This window comes from Lampris incognitus, chromosome 3 (genome assembly GCF_029633865.1).
Source record: "Lampris incognitus isolate fLamInc1 chromosome 3, fLamInc1.hap2, whole genome shotgun sequence".
NCBI classification, from domain to species: Eukaryota; Metazoa; Chordata; class Actinopteri; order Lampriformes; family Lampridae; genus Lampris; species Lampris incognitus.
Window position 1 is genome coordinate 29,203,504 of NC_079213.1, and position 17,516 is coordinate 29,221,019.

The 17,516-nt window shown below is 44.6% G+C and overlaps 1 protein-coding gene across 2 annotated transcripts in view; it reads right to left on the minus strand.

Moving 5' to 3' along the window:
• The window catches only part of LOC130108990 (liprin-beta-1-like), a 29,030-nt gene extending 11,866 nt beyond the window's left edge, over window positions 1–17,164 (minus strand). The window contains exons 1-9 of one of the 2 annotated variants that reach the window (XM_056275666.1): window positions 17,037–17,164; window positions 8,325–8,404; window positions 6,563–6,768; window positions 5,153–5,242; window positions 4,890–5,003; window positions 4,655–4,765; window positions 3,568–3,660; window positions 2,382–2,493; window positions 1,384–1,527 (exon numbers count right to left, since the gene is read on the minus strand). In XM_056275666.1, coding sequence (XP_056131641.1) covers window positions 1,384–1,527; window positions 2,382–2,493; window positions 3,568–3,660; window positions 4,655–4,765; window positions 4,890–5,003; window positions 5,153–5,242; window positions 6,563–6,768; window positions 8,325–8,388 — 934 coding nt within the window. In that variant the 5' untranslated portion in view covers window positions 8,389–8,404; window positions 17,037–17,164. The remainder of the gene's footprint in view (window positions 1–1,383; window positions 1,528–2,381; window positions 2,494–3,567; window positions 3,661–4,654; window positions 4,766–4,889; window positions 5,004–5,152; window positions 5,243–6,562; window positions 6,769–8,324; window positions 8,405–17,036) is intronic. The other variant, XM_056275667.1, reaches the window with a different exon arrangement.
• Between the last annotated feature and the right edge of the window lie 352 nt (window positions 17,165–17,516).

Sequence of the window (17,516 nt, forward strand, 5' to 3'; positions counted from 1 at the left end):
CAAAAAAAAAAACTCAGACATGAGATGGAATAAATAAAGACAGACGACTCGAGCGGTTCTGACACCAGTGCACACAGACAGGAGACCAGGGGTGTACTCCAGGAAGCGCGTTTAGTGAAAACTCTAGGTTTGTTAACCCTGAGATGTGGGAAACTTGGGGTTTTCTTTTTTTGAGGGGGGGGGGGGGGAGTGTTTCTCCCCATTTTTCTTCCATTTGTACTTGGCCAATGACCCCACTCTTCCAAGCCGCCCCGGTCGCTGCTCCACCCCCTCTGTCAACACACCCGGGGCAGGCTGCAGACTACCGCATGCCTCCTCCGATACATGTGGAGTCGCCAGCCGCTTCTTTTCACCTGACAGTGAGGAGTTTCACCAGGGGGTCGTAGCGCGTGGGAGGATCATGCTATTCCCGCCACCCCCCAACAGGCACCCTGACCAACCAGAGGAGGCGCTAGTGCAGCAACCAGGACACATACCCACATCTGACTTCCCATTCGCAGACACGGCCAATTGTGTCTGTAGGGACGCCCGACCAAGCCGAAGGTAACATGGGGATTTGAACGGGCAATCCCCGTTTTTCCCCTCCGTCTATTCCCCCACAACGGAATAGACCACTACGCCACCTGGATTCCCCAACTCTGGGTTTTCCATTCCAGAAAGAGGTAACTCAAACTCTGGGTCAGTTACCATGGCAACTGAGTCAGTTACCACCCAGAGTTTTAACTAAATCTGCTTTCTGGATTACACCCCAGCTGGAATACACCGATTATAATGTCAACTTGGTTTTCCACAGCGTTGTGTGAACATGATGCAATTAAATTTTTTGGGGAAAAAAAAAACAGAAAAACGTTTTGCAGATAGTGAGGTTGTCTCTCTTGGCTTTAAACAAGTAAACAGTCCTGATGAACATATCTCTCCCACGCTGCACATGATGCACACGGTGTTTCCATCGAACTTCCAAATAAATTTCAAGCGGCTACTTTAATGCAGCAAAGAAATGATGCTGATTTAAGTGCATTTCCATCAGATGTGTTTACAGGAATAAAATCCTGAACATATGTAGGTCTACATCCACAGTTCCACACCCACGACAGAGATGGACCAGTGATGTGGGACAGCTGATCATGTGACTAAATTCTATTTAGATTAAAAAATATCTTTAAGCAAATGCATTTCTGTTGAAATTTATCACATTTCTTTTTGCTGAACAGAACCTTTATCCACCTCCAGCGAGCGTTAACACCTTTATGCAAATTTGGGGGATTTTATTTGACGTTTGCCATTTCCATCAAGCTTTTTTTGTTATTTGAAACAACAAACTGCGTATAACAAAAAAACGTGGGTCGGCGTCCGGGTAGCGTGGCGGTCTATTCCGTTGCCTACCAACACAGGGATTGCCGGTTCGAATCCCTGTGTTACCTCCCACTTGGTCGGGCGTCGCTACAGACACAATTGGCCATGTCTGCAGGTGGGGGTGGAGCAGCGACCAGGACGGCTCGGAAGAGTTGGGTAATTGGCTGGATACAACTGGGGAGAAAGACGGGGGTAAAAATCAAAAACATTTGGATGGAAATGCAGCAAGTGACAGTTTGGTACCCTCAGTACCCATAAGCACATCTGGCTTGTGGGTTCTGATGGCAACTAATAATTAGCCAGTTTTAACTACAAGTCAAGCCCTGTGCACATGAAGTTCGTTCACGTGAATAGCATTTAACACAGTGCGGGAGACACATACATGCTGGCGTGTGTGTCTTTTCCACAGCAAGAGTATGAGACCAGAACCTCACATGCCAAGACGGATCACTCAGTAATCTCAAAACCATCCTGTTCTTGCGGGCTTCTCCCATTAGAACTAGGGGATGTTCTGGTGGGAGGTGCAGGACGTGCCACGTTGCAGGAGTGCTTGAACTGGTAGCTCAGCAGCACGGGGATGTATGGTAAATGTTTACTGACACAGCGGTATGAGTGACTCCCCCTCCAAATGGATGGCATTCCTCTACCGAGAGGTGATAAGGAAATGTCGGCTGTGGGTGGGAGGAGTGAGGGATCCAGCCCAAACATGTGCCGTGTGGAGCCAGCAGACAGATAAGAGGAACGAGGAACAAAAAGACCCTCTTATTTAATGGGTAATAACTCTTGACTGTGTTGCCCTCAGAGCATGTGAAATTTAGGAAAGAGTGAAAAAAATCATTTGGGGAGGAAATTCCACTTCTTCAACTCTTGATAAAAGCAAGGTACCCATAATTACTTGGGGGGGGGGTATGGGAGATTGTGGGGTGGGGCACCGGTGGCCAGAATGTAAAATGTCTAATGCTCATAAACATTGTCGAGACGGTACGGTCCGACTCCACGACGCAGTCACATGAGAACGGCTCTCCCACCTTTCTGTCCTCCATCTCCTCCATCATGGCTGCCCACCCTGACCTCCTCCTTCAGCCTCCTCAGCTCCCCCTCTCGCTCCTCCAGCTGTCTCTGCAAAAGCTGCAGCTCCTCCTGTCAGAGGAAAGAAAACAAAAAGTCACCGCTTTAACCTCAACACTGGGAAATCTGTGTGTGTGTGCGCGCGCGTGTGTGAAATGGCAAGACAAATCTAGTTTTACATGAAGGAATGTGTTGATTTTATGCCAATTGAACTAACTCTACTAACAATGGTGGCAGTGTCAGGTCTGTGTTCAGTGATAAGTACGCCACGTCTTTCGTCGAGATTTTGCAAAGCAAACCATACCCCCCCCCCCCCCACACACACACACACCCATCCACTAAACACAAAACACAGCTCCGGGGCTGGTATGGATTATGGAGCACTAAAATATTGGACAGGTAGTCGTGAAACTAGGCCTTGCATACTTGTTGAACAATGGCGAGCTAAACAAAGAACTTATAAGGAGATGTTTCTAGTAACAAGATGGTATTGTTTAGCTTTATGACTGGAACGTGTATATTACAAAGAGAGCACTGACGCAACTGCTCTGTGAGAAAACAAAATAAATCCTCATCTGGTGCGTAACACAGGGGAAACATCACACCAAGTATAACAGCCCATTCACCGGTGCACTGTGAGCAAATGCAGGATGGATTGGGAGGGGGGTGTAATCCTGAACTCTGCCCCACCCAGTATAGCTGGTGGAGGCACTTACAGAAAACGTGGTGGGGGGAAAAGAAAAAAAAAAACCAGGAAAGCGGCGTGCAACAGTGGACAGATTTACAGGATCTTTTAGGCCAGAGAGGAGCAGCACACGGGCCGGAGCTTAAACTTCCTTCACCTCATCTCCCGCAAACCGGTCAGCGTTCCCCTTTGGAGGCTTTTGGCGGGTTAGCGTGTAGTGGAAAGATGTTAACGCCCGAGGAAAAGAAGAGGAGGAAGGATCACATAGACGTCAAAGGAAGGAAGGAATAATTAGAACGGAGGAAATCAAAACACAAATGTTGCAAAAAAAAGTCGTCAACAAAATACTGGTGCATTCTGAATGGTGAAACTCCTTTAGATTGCCAGTTGTTCACGTTCACAATTCGAAGAGATCTGCATCTGTAACCAGACGATCCTTCAGTGGCGGATGACACACTCACTTTGCTCGCTCTGAGTTTCTTCTCACATTGTAGCCTTTCATTCTCTATATCTGTCACTCTGAACCGCAGGTCCGTTATTTCCTGGTACAGGCCCTGGGGAGGAAGAGACAACTCCCATTACCCATTATGCCTTCAGTGTCAGGGAAAGTTGCATCAGGGAGCTTTATGCTGAGTGAGTGAGCAAGAGAGATGGAATTTTTTTTTTTTTTTCTTTCTTGAAAACAAAGACGAGAGTTTCTTCCCCGAGGCACCAGATAACATTTACAGATAACATCCCTCAGGAAAGAACAAAACCACCTACTCCACACATGGAGGCAAAACCCTGACAAGAGAGGAACCATCATGGTCAATTTCTATACAATTGCTTCTATCCCATCCATCCATCCATCCATTATCCAAACCGCTTATCCTGCTCTCAGGGTCCCAATCAGTAAAAATGCTGAGGCCCTGCACACTGGAGAAATTATCATTTAACAGAGAGAACAGATGAAATGTGAATCAGCATCTAGCAGTAATTTTTCAAGCTATCAATTTTCTTAAAATAGAAAATATGATAACCATTGTACATACACACTGCTGATATGGGACCAACATAATGCACTCAGCAGAACATCATTGCTAGCTCTATACAGCCTACATGGAAAGAAAAATAAACACGCATTTGTACTCCACTCCCTACAGGTTACGGTGTCTGAAAGAAACACACCATATATATCCAGGCTGGTGGACAGGGTGTATGGAAACTATAACTCTCACAGTCTCCAGGCTCCTCAGAGGGGAGAGAAGGGGGTGAGAGGGTGGGGGTTATAATGGGAACAGCTGCTAAGAAAAGGGGGCAGACTGGCCCCGCCGGTTACAGTTGGAGAAGTTTAACCTGCACCACATGACGGACCCCTAGGTACGCCAGCCAACTGAGACGTACCTCTAGCCAGATTCACAGAGTTAAAAACAATGACTAGCGGGCTGCCAAGATTTCAATTTACACCTCACAAAAATGGTACAGGTCCCAATAAAATACTCCACTCTTATCTCTGAAATGCTTTAAAAAAATTGCCACATGTGAGATGGTGCTCATATGATGAAGTACCTCATTCTCCCTGTGGTCTCTCTCCGTGGCAGTCAGCTTCAGTTTCAGACTAGAAACCTCTGTCATCAGCTCCAGCTTTTGTGTCTCCAGGGCTGATCTGTTCAACAGCTCCTATGACGAAAGACATGCACACTTTGTCAAGATGCATAAAATGCCACAATGGACAAAAGTTTTAAAACTAGATGACAGGCGATTTCCACTCATTTCAATGTACTTTAACATTTCAAAACCTCACCTGCTGAAGCAGCTCCTCGGTGGCATTTAGCTTCACTTGGTGTTCTTCAAGGCACCTGTCTAGGTCCCGTATTTTTTCCCCTTGCACCTCCACCTGGTCTGTAAGAACGCTTACCTACAGCACAAGTCACCTTTATTACCCACAGTAGAAAATACTTCAAGAGCAAACATAGGTTGACTTCTAAATGGTTTGCAAAGTGGATTTCCTATTTCTGAGCAACTACTTAAGTTATTCATGACCGACAAAGTTGTTAGCTCACACACCTGCAGAATGAGGCACTCCTTGTCATTCTCCAGTCGTGACAAGCGCTCCTGGTACACAGCTTCAGCAGCTGTTGAGCTGTGTCCGTTGGTCTGAAATTATAACCAAGATACTGTCAGAATGGATAGTTACATCTTTCTTAGCGGTACACCTTGGCTTATACTTGCCATTTATTTGAGACTAAAGCTAATAAAAGGGAGTGAAGTAAAAGGCCTTTGAATGTAGGGTTGAGATGCTGGTTTGATTGGGAATTTCAACACAAGCCCCAAGCCAAACACCACACAAATTCATGTGGTTCACCCTGAAGAAAGGAGAGAACCAGGGATATGGGATTTGAGTTATAAGAGAAACACACAAGGGTCAATAGTTTTCTCACATGTAAGTGATTTGGAAATTGAATCAAAAGCAAACTGCTCTCTCAGATTTCACACGTGGAAACAGAGGGCTGCAGAGGAAGAGAAAAACATGAGCCTCGGTCTGAGTCAGCTCTGGCTTCCTCGGAGTATGGAAACTATTTCCAGTGAGACTCCTATAGACCCTTAGTCGTTCATAATGTATGTCATAACAACATTCTTACAATAAACAGAGTCAGTTCACAATGGTAATGATACATACCAGTCCAATCTGGTCAGAGAGTAAATAGTTTAAAAAGGTGAGTCTAAAATTACCCATTTCAATAATGTGATTTACAATCCTTGCACTTAGGGCTGGGTAATAATTCAAAAGGATCTTTTATTGTCTTTCAGTGGTATCGTATCAGGATGAAATTCAGATATTGGCATGGCATGATGGCATCATGATACACAACTCTAAAACAATAATAATGAGAGAACGTATTAAGTAGAATTTCTTACAAAATAAGGCCTGAAACATTTGAGGGTCCAGTATTTGGAAAATTGTTTTTTGTTTGATATCATACTTTACATTACCAGACAGCAACGTGATGAACCTCAGTTGGACTCTAAAATATGGTATTTTTTTACATAAGTAAGAAGATATATGTACAGTATTGATATTGTGTAAAATTTGCTATGATTATCATAATATTTTCTATATCGCTCAGCACTACTTGCAGTATGACATAAATTGATATCAACATCAGAAAATTTCTCAAATTTAGAATCAAAGAATAGTTGTTTTTATGTACATACATTTAACACAATGTTTGCACTTAAATTGTGTTTTAATCTGGTTCTCGCGTACCACCCGTACTGCCATCAGGTGGTTTATTACATTCACCTGTTGTTCTAGTTATTCCAGCCTCCAATCAGGGAGGTTTTAGACCCAGAACCACAGGTGAATATAATGAACTACCCGGTAGAATAGAAAAACGACAGCACCGGTGCTACCCGAGGACCCCACAAAGAATCCCTAAATTAGGGTAAGTAACAATTTTCAGAAGGACAACGTACAATCCGTCCTTGTAGCCACTCCACTAGTCCATCCGCTGTGGTGTCCGGTATCTGGCATCGCAAGTTGTCCCTCTCCTCCGTGTCCATCAACTCAAGCATCGCCCGCAGGTCCTCCAACAGGTGCAGCGTACGCAGGCTACCCAGAAAGGGTGACGTGGGGGACTGGCAGTCAAACAGGCCATTGGAGTAGTCCATGGCCTTGGAGCCTGAGGGCAGGAGAGAGGACACAATGAGAGGAGGGTTTGATGGAGAAGATGACTGACATATAAACCTATGTTCATTTCTCTCAGTCTCTTTTTCTCTTTGTCTGTCTTGCTTACACGCAAACAGACTCACTTACATGCTTGTTTATTAGCTTATACACACAGACATCTTGTGTGCAGATGTTTGTGAGAATTTCATTAGTTGTGTGAAAATAGAGAAGCATAAAACTTACATCATGCAACAAGAGAATATCTTTTTTTTTCCCCAATTGTATCCGGCCAGTTACCCCACTCTTCCAAGCTGTCCTGGTCGCCACGCCACCCCCCTCTGCCGATCCAGGGAGGGGCTGCAAACTACCACATGCCTCCTCCGATTCATGTGGAATCACCAGCCACTTCTTTTCACCTGACAGTGAGGAGTTTCACCAGAGGGACGTAGCGCATGGAAGGATCCGCTATTCCCCCCAGTTCCCCCTCCCCCGAACAGGTGCCCTGACCGACCAGAGGAGGCGCTAGTGCAGCGACCAGGACACACGCCCACATTCGGCTTCCCACCCACAGACACAGCCAATTGTGTTTGTAAGGATGCCCCACCAAGCCGGAGGTAATCAGAATCAGAATCAGAATACTTTATTTATCCCCGAGGGGAAATTGGTTAACATGGGGATTCGAATCGGCGAGCCCCGTGTTGGTAGGCAACAGAATAGACCACCATGCCACCCGGGAAAATATCATTCTATAAGTGATTAATCACAATAGAATTTCCTATCTGTTAAAACAATATTTGCCAACCAATGGAAGCGAATGTACGAGCTTGTTTACTGGACTTCGATGCATGATGTTCCTGCAATGTGCCATAATATTCCCGGCAACATCTGTCAGCTAGTTTAAATGTTAGCCTTCATAAAAGATATCCATCAGTAATAAGGAATGAGCTGCTAAATAATTACATATATCAACAAATGCATCCTCCCAACAGTGGTGATGGAGCAGGACTAAACGAAAGCAGTGGTTTCTGTGGTAATAGGGGGAAATGGAGGGTGTCATGTGATCGGCCATCTCTCTTCTACTGGAAAGGTCAATACTATAATTACCCACATCAGCGGAAAGTAGGGACCGTTTAAAGTGTCACTTTTTCTGCACATCTGCAACAGTGCGACTAAATAGGCTATGACCAATAGTACCTCAGAAACAGTCCTATTCCACACTGCAGCAGCACATATGATTAACCATTAGCCCTAAATGTCACCACGACAATGGAAAAATTCTCTTCCTTTCTCATGGTGGAGGAATGCAATGAAGGCAGACTCGACCAATGACCTAGCAGCACCATTTAGGAATAAGCATTATTCCATATTTATGTATATTAAAAAAAAAAACTAGGTCGATGAGGAATACGCAGGACAAGCAGAGCTGGAAACTTTGTGCTCAGGACACTGGACGTATCGAGGCCTCTCTCCAATGCAATGGATTCCAGATGTGGTTCTACGCATAGTATGCCATGCCCACTTAAATGTGCATTGGCTTTGTCTGAATGCCCAAGTGTGCACTGTGGTTACCTGCTATGATTCCATCCATTTGCTCCAAGGCAGCTGCCAACATCTCGCTGGCGTCAGTCATCATCCTCTCCTCAATGGATCTGAGTGGAAAAAAAGACAAGGGATGGTAAGAGGAGGAGGGAACGTGAAGGAAGAGCAGTAAAGACTTACGCTAATCCTATACAGTTATTAAAATATGTGCCAGTTAGTAATGCCTTCTGAAATACTAATCACTGCAGAGACAACAAAGGATAACCATATACTTTCAAAGGCTAAAGTGAAAACTTCCCCACACTAATTCAGATGATCCCCAAAGTCAGCTGTAACAGTTATGACCATGACTCGTGATGGGGAAAAAAACATCAGAAGAACAACACGATGTGGTTAAGGTGAGAATGAATAAACTGCAACACTGCATGTAATCAAGCATAATCACAATGTGCCACGTGGTGAGAAATTCAGTTTCAATAGGAACTGATGAATCAAATAAAATTGAGGGTGTCTGGGTAGTGTGGCGGTCTTCTATTCCGTTGCCTACCAACACAGGGATTCGAATCCCCGTGTGATCTCCGGCTTGGTCGGGCATCCCTACAGATACAGTTGGCTGTGTCTGTGGGTGGGAAGCCAGATGTGGGTATGTGCCCTGGTCGCCGTACTAGCTCCTCCTCTGGTAGATTGGGGCACCTGATCGGGGAGGAGGGGGAACTGGGCTGTGCTATGTCCCCCTGGTGAAACTGTCAGGTGAAAAGAAGCGGCTGGCGACCCCACATGTATCGGAGGAGGCATGTGGTAATCTGCAGCCCTCCCCGGATCGGCAGAGGGGGTGGAGCAGCAACCGGGACGGCTTGGAAGAGTGGGGTAATTGGCCGGATACAACCGGGGAGAAAAAGGGGGAACCCCCCCCCCCAAAAAAATCATGCATAATCACAAAGTGCCACGTGGCGAGAAATTTCTGTTTCAACAGAACTGATAAATAAAATAAATGTATTACCCCCTGGCGTCATTCTGACTTTGTAGTTTCAATCTGCTTGAGAGCTGTAAAAATCCCAGTGTATGTTTACAAGAGGATTTTACAGAAAGCAGAAAGTAAATACCGTGGTTTGCTATGCATCATGTGACAAATCGTCGAGTTCATAATATCTGTATGTATATTCTCTAATGTTCTTTGACAGGTTCATGATTGATGTCCGTTACTGGGACATTCAAACCTATGTAAGGAGTTGGTAATCCCACTGGCCTCATATTTCATTTTAGTGCCTTATTTTCCATCTGTGAAAAACAACAAAACAAAAACACAAAGCTGGCCTGGGCCTGCATGCTAGTCATTACCAAGGGGGCAAAAGATAACTTTGTTATCACTAATCAGGCTAATCAAATCTCCACTGAAACAAATTAATCTTGGGACCGATGTGTCTCTAAGAAACAAGCCACCTGAGAGACAAAAATCTACAGGTCGACTAGTAGCACCGCCGCCCCCGGCCGTGTTTCCGCCAGTGGGCCCGTCTCGGGTGCGGAGGGTGGGCTTCTCCCTGGAATAATGGGCCTATTCTCCCAGGGGTCCCAGACCTTGTGGCACTGGCATCCGAGGAATGTCAAAACTTCCATCACAAGGCTGGACGGCATCACTCGGCTATCCCTGAGACTGATGACATCAAACAGACCTCACATGTTTCCCCTTCACGTAGACCACATAACATTTATCACATCAAGCCAGAGCGGGTCAGAATTTTAAAAAAATAAAAGTGCTTGTGACATTTAATTTGGCTTGTGATCCTAGTACCGTGTGTCATGGGAAATCTTCACGGTAATCACTGGGAATTCTACATGACAGATACGCAAAAACACCAAATTTAAGAATCTAACTGAGGTTCATTACCATCCATCCATCCATTATCCAAACCGCTTATCCTGCTCTCAGGGATGCTGGAGCCTATCCCAGCAGTCATTGGGCGGCAGGCGGGGAGACACCCTGGACAGGCTGCCAGGCCATCACAGGGCCGACACACACACACATTCACACCTAGGGACAATTTAGTACAGCCGATTCACCTGACCTACATGTGTTTGGACTGTGGGAGGAAACCCACACAGACACGGGGAGAACATGCAAACTCCACACAGAAAACGACCAGGGACGACCCCCCCATGGTTGGACTACCCCGGGGCTCAAACCCAGGACCTTCTTGCTGTGAGGCGACCGCACTAACCACTGCACCACCGTGCCGCTCGAGGTTCATTACATCAAACTACTTGGTAAAGTAAAAGCATAACGCCAAACCAAAACTAACTTAAAAAAAAACAAAAAACAAAACACTCCCTCAAGTTACGGCCGTGTGATATGACGATATACTATATTGTGTGACGACAGAAAACATCCGTCATTTCATATTAAGCACTATCGTTTATCTAACTGGGTCACAAATCGCACTCTTTACAGCAATATTTTTTGTCATTTGGACGACCTTTTCCGCTCTTTGCAGAGCACGGACGCAGGCAGGAAATTTGCATGAAGGCAACACAAACAAACATGGAGGACAGGGAACGTAACGCAGAACGGGGTAATTCCAAACAGAAGGACTCTGACCAGCCAGGACAAAACGAGGAGCTTGTACCTAAAAGAGGAGCTACTTCTATTATATGGATGTGGTTTAGGTATAAAAAGTCTGACATGGACCAGAAAACCGTACTTTGCAAAATATGCCGCACGCCGGTCTCCACAACATACTCAAACACCACGAGCCCCTTTTACCACCTACGCACGAATCATGTCAATTTGTGCAAAGGTTCTAAATAAAAGGAGAAAAACAACCAAATGAGTAAGTACCTTTTATCTGTCGAGTATATAATTCAAAATGTAATAAGAAAATAGCCTTTCCATGTGGTCATTTTATATCAACTATTAATTCATTGAATTTACAGAAAATGTACCGCATCGTGATATGTGTCATTATCATGATATGAATGACCTATATCGTGATATGTATCATTATATGAATGACCTATATCGTGACATGTATTGTTATCATGACATGAATGACCTATATCGTGATATGTATCATTATATGAATGACCGATATCGTGATATGTATTGTTATCGTGATATGAATGACCTATATCGTGATATGTATCATTATATGAATGACCTATATCGTGACATGTATTGTTATCATGATATGAATGACCTATATCGTGATATGTATTGTTATCGTGATATGAATGACCTATATCGTGATATGTATCATTATATGAATGACCTATATCGTGATATGTATCATTATTGTGATATGAATGAACTATATTGTGATATGTATCGTTATCATGATATGAATGACCTATATCATGATATGTATCGTCATCATGATGTGAATGACCTATATCGTGATGTGTATCGTTATCGTGATATGAGATTTTGGTCATATTACACGGCCCTACCTCCAATATTTCAGACCTCATTTTGAAAGAAAATGGTGTACCGTGATATGGCTATATGCGAATTTCATCCTGATACAACAGAAGTGACTCCTACTGGTGAGATGCTGTGGATAGATACAAACTGCCTGCTCTGCAGAAAACAAAAGTTAAAACTCTCACATGGGCTGTACTCGTCCAGGTTGTATGGTAGACAGTGTGTGTGTGTGTGTGTGCGTGCGTGCATGCGTGCGTGCGTGCGTGTGCGCGCGCGGGGGTACTTGGGTGAAATACTACAGGGTTTGCTTAATTTCCTCCCTCTGTCAGGGGGTCAAGGGTCAGAGAGTCACACCCAACAGGGCAGAAAGGGGCCTTAACTTCATAAGGTAATTAAAACGTCTGAGCAGAGAGGGCAGAGCCTGCAACACTAAACAGAGGGGGCTTTCAGTCCTACTCCAATATAAAATTACCCTCCCTTAGGGCAACAGTGAATGAGCGCCACAGCCGAAACAAAGTCATGCTCCGCAAATGCACCGTTAATTGAGAAAGCCTTTAAACTCTGCCCCCCCCCTCGTTATTTACATGTACACATGGAGGTAACTACCTATCGACCTGTGTCGGACGGGGGGTCACGCCCTTTAAAAGCAACTGGAAACCGGGACAAGACTGGATGAACATACGGGAACATCTCCGAGATCGGACTGACTCGCCAGTTAAACCGCACAGAGGCCAGGGGGAGGTCCGAGTGGAGGAGTGCTCGACAGGGGTGCACACGTCTCAACACAAACACACTGACTTCCAAGGGTATTTCCGTAGTACGATGGAAAAGCGTTTGTCACTCACACCAGGCCACGGCTGTATTTGGTCAGCTGCCTCGGCCCGTGGGAGAAACTTAAACCTAGTGTGCAACAAGGACAGTTTCCATTTCAGATTTTTAAACAATCTAGTAAATATCTGAACACTCTTTCTGTGTTACTTAAAGCTGAAAAGTGGTAAGAACAGAGAAAACAGAAATGGTGCACCATTTTAATTTTGTTGCATTGTACTTTTGTACAAATTGTTCCAGTCACAGTACAGACTAACAGGAGACAGAGGTTTTCACTACTTTCTTACTTTCTAAACTACCCTGTCTTTGTTTTTCATCCTGTTGGGGTTTTTCCCCCGTCCGTACCATCTCGTGATTTAATTCACTATCAAATGATAGTGAATAATAAGCATCACATGAGTACGTCCATTCTTGTGATGCAGCGTTTGCAGCAAATCTACTTATGCAAAATTAAATCAAAAGTTACATGTTAATATACTGCCCTCTTTGAGACAGACAAAATCTGGGGCGGCCATGAAGTGCAGAATTGTGCTGAAAATCTGTGACACAAGTTCTATTCATTTTGACATAAAAAAAAAAAACAAGATCCTTCACAATAGCAGCCTGACCGGAGGCTCTGTTCATTTCATTTGCGTCAGTAAACTAGCATTTCCTCAGCCCCGCCGAGCAGGGTTTTATAACCAGGACTGGGCGATATTGACAAAAATCAAATATCCAAATATTTCCGACTAATTACGTCTATATCGATAATGTGAGAATATTCTGCAAATGACTATTGGCGATTTCACTACGCAGACAGGAAAATGTGGCGAAATGATCGTTAGTAATGTGCACACAACGACCAAGCAGGTAGATTTTTCATTTCCCTCAGCTAAAACAGTAAAATATGTTGAGAAAATAGTCTCACTTTACTGCAATGCATGCAGCCTAATGCAATGCATGCAACCTATTGTAATGCATGCATTCTACTGTAATGTATAATGTATGCAGCCTACTGTAATGTATGCAACCTATGTAATGCATGCATCCGACTGTAATGCATGCACCATACAGTGATGCATGCAACCTACTGCAAGCATGCAACCTATGTAATGCGTGCAGCCTACTGTAAGGATGCATCCTACAGTAATGCATGCATCCTACAGTGATGCATGCAGCCTACTGTAGTGCATGCAGCCTACTGTAATGATGCATCCTAATGTAATGCACGAAGCCTACTGTAATGCATGCAGCCTACTGTAATCCATGCAGCTTACTGTGATGCATGCAACCTATTATAATGCATGCAGTTTACTGTAATGCTTGCATCTTACTGTAATCCATGCAGCTTACTGTGATGCATGTAGCCTACTGTTGTGCATGCAGCTTATTGTAATGCTTGCAGCTTACTGTAATGCCTGCAGCCTTTAAGACTATCACAATGTTACGATAACCAAAATCCCAGACCATACCTAGCCTCATATGAAAATATCAATATATCAATATACGTATATCAATCTAACCCAGGTCTAATGCTAACTAGTGTAATGATAAGCAGTGGTCCCGTGGTAAAAGCGTGAGACCCTCACACATTTCTGAGCAGGTTGGTTCCCCCTGAAACCTCACACGTAGAGCCCGGTACTGACATCTCCACTGACCTCCGCTCCACCTTTTTCCTCCAAACTTTCACACCAAACCCACCTGGAAGCTCATAATCCCCAAAACTCCACACATCCACACTGATCATTGAGCTCAACCACTGCCATGAACAACTGATGGTGCTCAACAGCTGCAATTACCTGGCTGAAGTTTCAGCTCCAACTTAAAAACGTGCATGTGCAGCGCACGTGTTGACCAGCATCTCATATCTTGCCCAAATATGTTTGACATCCGATTATCTCGGTGGTTTCAACAACTCCCATTTGTGTGGCTCAAATGACTGATGACCTGTTAACCTTAGCGCACAAAGGAAAAAAATTAAATCAAAATTACTGTTTTACATACGGAATTATACCAAAACGGCAACTAAAATGGGCCAACTAAGTAAAAAAAACAAAACAAATTTGACCTCAAATTGGGCTTTTTTTTTTGTTGCTTTTTTCTATAGAACTATGGAGGGAGGGGGAGGGGCCATTTATTTGGAAAGAAAATAGGCCTGGATTGGCTGACCCTTCAGTGAGTGGTCTCTTGCGCTCTCTCTCTCTCTCTCTCACACACACACACACACACACACACACACACACACACACACACACACACACACACACACACACACACTCCTGACGGTGCCTCAAAGACGAGTGCTCCGGCAGTGTAGTTCCAGCTGTGGCACAGATGTGCCTTTCAGATGTGGACAAGCTTGTCTCCCATTCAGATACTTGACCACATTGTTATTGTGGTCCAAGATATAGTAAAGAGTCACAGAGAGATCAGAAACCTGTCCACCGATCAGCACTAGAGACCATGTCAATAGTGGATAAGGACGAAAAACTGAATTCAAACTGAGTTGGAAAAAAAAAAGTGACATGAGCTCATGGAAGTCAGCCCCATGTGGCGAGCAACCCAGCAGACACTGGGTCTTTGTTTACCCTGGTCTTTACTGTAAGAGGCGGTCCAGTGGGCTGTGTGTCAGAGCTGCTGCAGGGTCAGGTTGCTGGTCCCGACAGAAACGTAAGCGTTGACTAAAGCCCAGTGGTTTATTTCACACAGCGGCAGCCACTCCGAGACGCCACACACAAACAGCTCTTTGTCTCTCAGAGGGACTCACATGGTAGCAAAAGGATGCTGATTTCAAGGTACCGCAGTCTTTTCCACGTGACCCCTTTAAATCACAGCCAAAATAACACTGGAAAGAAGAAAGAGTGACGTTATGCTGGAAAGGGGATGGAATAATTGAGTAAAGAGCCTGGCAAGCCAGCAGAATCTGGTAAAATGATCTGCCTCTGCTTGCGTTTGATGTAAAAGTTAAGAGAGAGTACAACCCCAATGTGAGGCCTGATTACTAATTTAGGCTGACATGCAAGATATTTTTAAACTAAAATTTGCAAATGCAAACTTCATACGCACTGCAAAAGCTGCAGCTATTCCAGAGGGCGAGAGATGCATTTGTATTTGATAAGCAACCCCACGAGATGACCTCTGCTTTGTTTTGCCAGGAAGCATTTCCTGGCAGATGGATGAGAAATGTCTTCCTTTCGGTCCCAAACTGCCCTTTGCGTGGCTTTTCTTTTTCTTTTTCTTTTTTTAGAAAAGAGCAGCAAAACCACTGAAACTCCTAAGACTAGAACTTGTCAAGGAACAATGCACTTTTAAGTCTCATTGTTCATCAGCTTTAGTGTGATGATGCACCAAAGTATACGGCGGATGAAGTCACGGCTTTCTTGACTCGAAAATCGACCCCACAGGAGCGCAACATGAAAAATACCCATGAAGAGAATACTGGGCCCAGTCAAGCAACTTTTCAAAGCATAGTAAAGCGATGACAGGACACAACCCATAATGCAAAGTTCCTTAGCGGTCTGGTCCAGTAGCCTACAACTCTTTCGGATATGTTGATGTGTCACATGCCAAGTTTCCTGCGAAAACAAACTGGGGACCTATTATGTCACTGGACTTTGCCTCCTGTATTGGCTTCTCTTCCTGAGCAGCAAACGAGAGAGTGACTTTTCCTTCTGGGGAAAGACCATTTTCTCTAAACTTGACAGATTGCTCATATTGATTCATAACACGTTACCTGGTCACAGAGGTGAACAAGCAGTCCTTCAGCCATGGAAAGGTGTGACAGGAAAAGTTATTATGCTAGTTCAACATCCGATTCACCTGTGGAGTCACCCGAGACTGCTCTCTCAGTCATGGGATGTTGAAGTTTGAGTGTGGGGAGATACAAATATGGTTACTCTCAGACTAAATCCTTTGTTATGCCTTCAGCTCCCCTGCCAAAGAACCGAAGAGACCCTCAGACCTACGGTGGAGGGCTGCCAAGGGGTCAGACAATGCCTTGGGGTGGGGTGGGGGTCTTTCCTGGACAATTTAATAATACAGATTTTACCCAAAACAAAGTCAGAAGCTGACTTAGGCACGAGAGGATTTTCTTACTGAATCTTTTATTTGGGCTCCAGCCTTTTCCCCCCAAATCTCGCTGCGGGCCAAACTGAAAATGAACTGAGGCCAGCGTGCAGGTCATGAAGGGGTCTCTCTGCATTACATATAATCAGATGACAGCCATGTGAACCTAAACGCTCCGGGGGAGTGCACTATGTGCATTACCTCATACTTCTGTTGGCATTTCAAAAGAAAATTAAGCAATCAATCGTTGGTTTTTTTAAATACTTGCGCTTAATTTGTAGCTTGAATGACTGTAAAGTGGGACACGTACATCTGCAAACTCTGAAACTATTTCTACGCTTCTTCTTCTTCTTTTTAAAATCCGGCTCCCTACCAGGACCCCCAACAGGACACCCAACAGAAAAAGGAAATGTAAGTATTAAAAAAAGCGCTCTTAAAAGTTAACTTCGGCCTACCGTTTGAGCGAAAGAAGTCGGGAGAGATGAGCCCGCAGTCAGGCAGCCGTAACTTATCCAAAGTCTTCTCCTTTCCCGAGACAACAGCGAAGCCTCATCGTACGCGACACCGCTCCATTGAATTTCCCAGCGAATTTCACATTTCCAATTTGTTGTGCGGCTGGGGCGACCGCGCATGCGCGCAAAGCAGCAAATCAGAAAGCTCGTTGGTTCTGCGCCTACCCCCGAATGTGAAATAAGTAGGAATTCGTCGCCCATACGACTTTATTTCCTCTTCTCATCGCTGGCGGTAACGCCACAATGACAACGCCCAGTCTTTCTATTTTGAAAATTACGATGCCAGTGAAGACAATTAAAGGCTACCGTGGCATGCTGTTTGTTCTTGCTTTCTGGCGCTATTGTTGGCGTTTATGCGTGTGGTTTTAATATTTTCGATGCAGGTTTACAAACTCACGTTCCTATACACAGTTTGCAATGTCA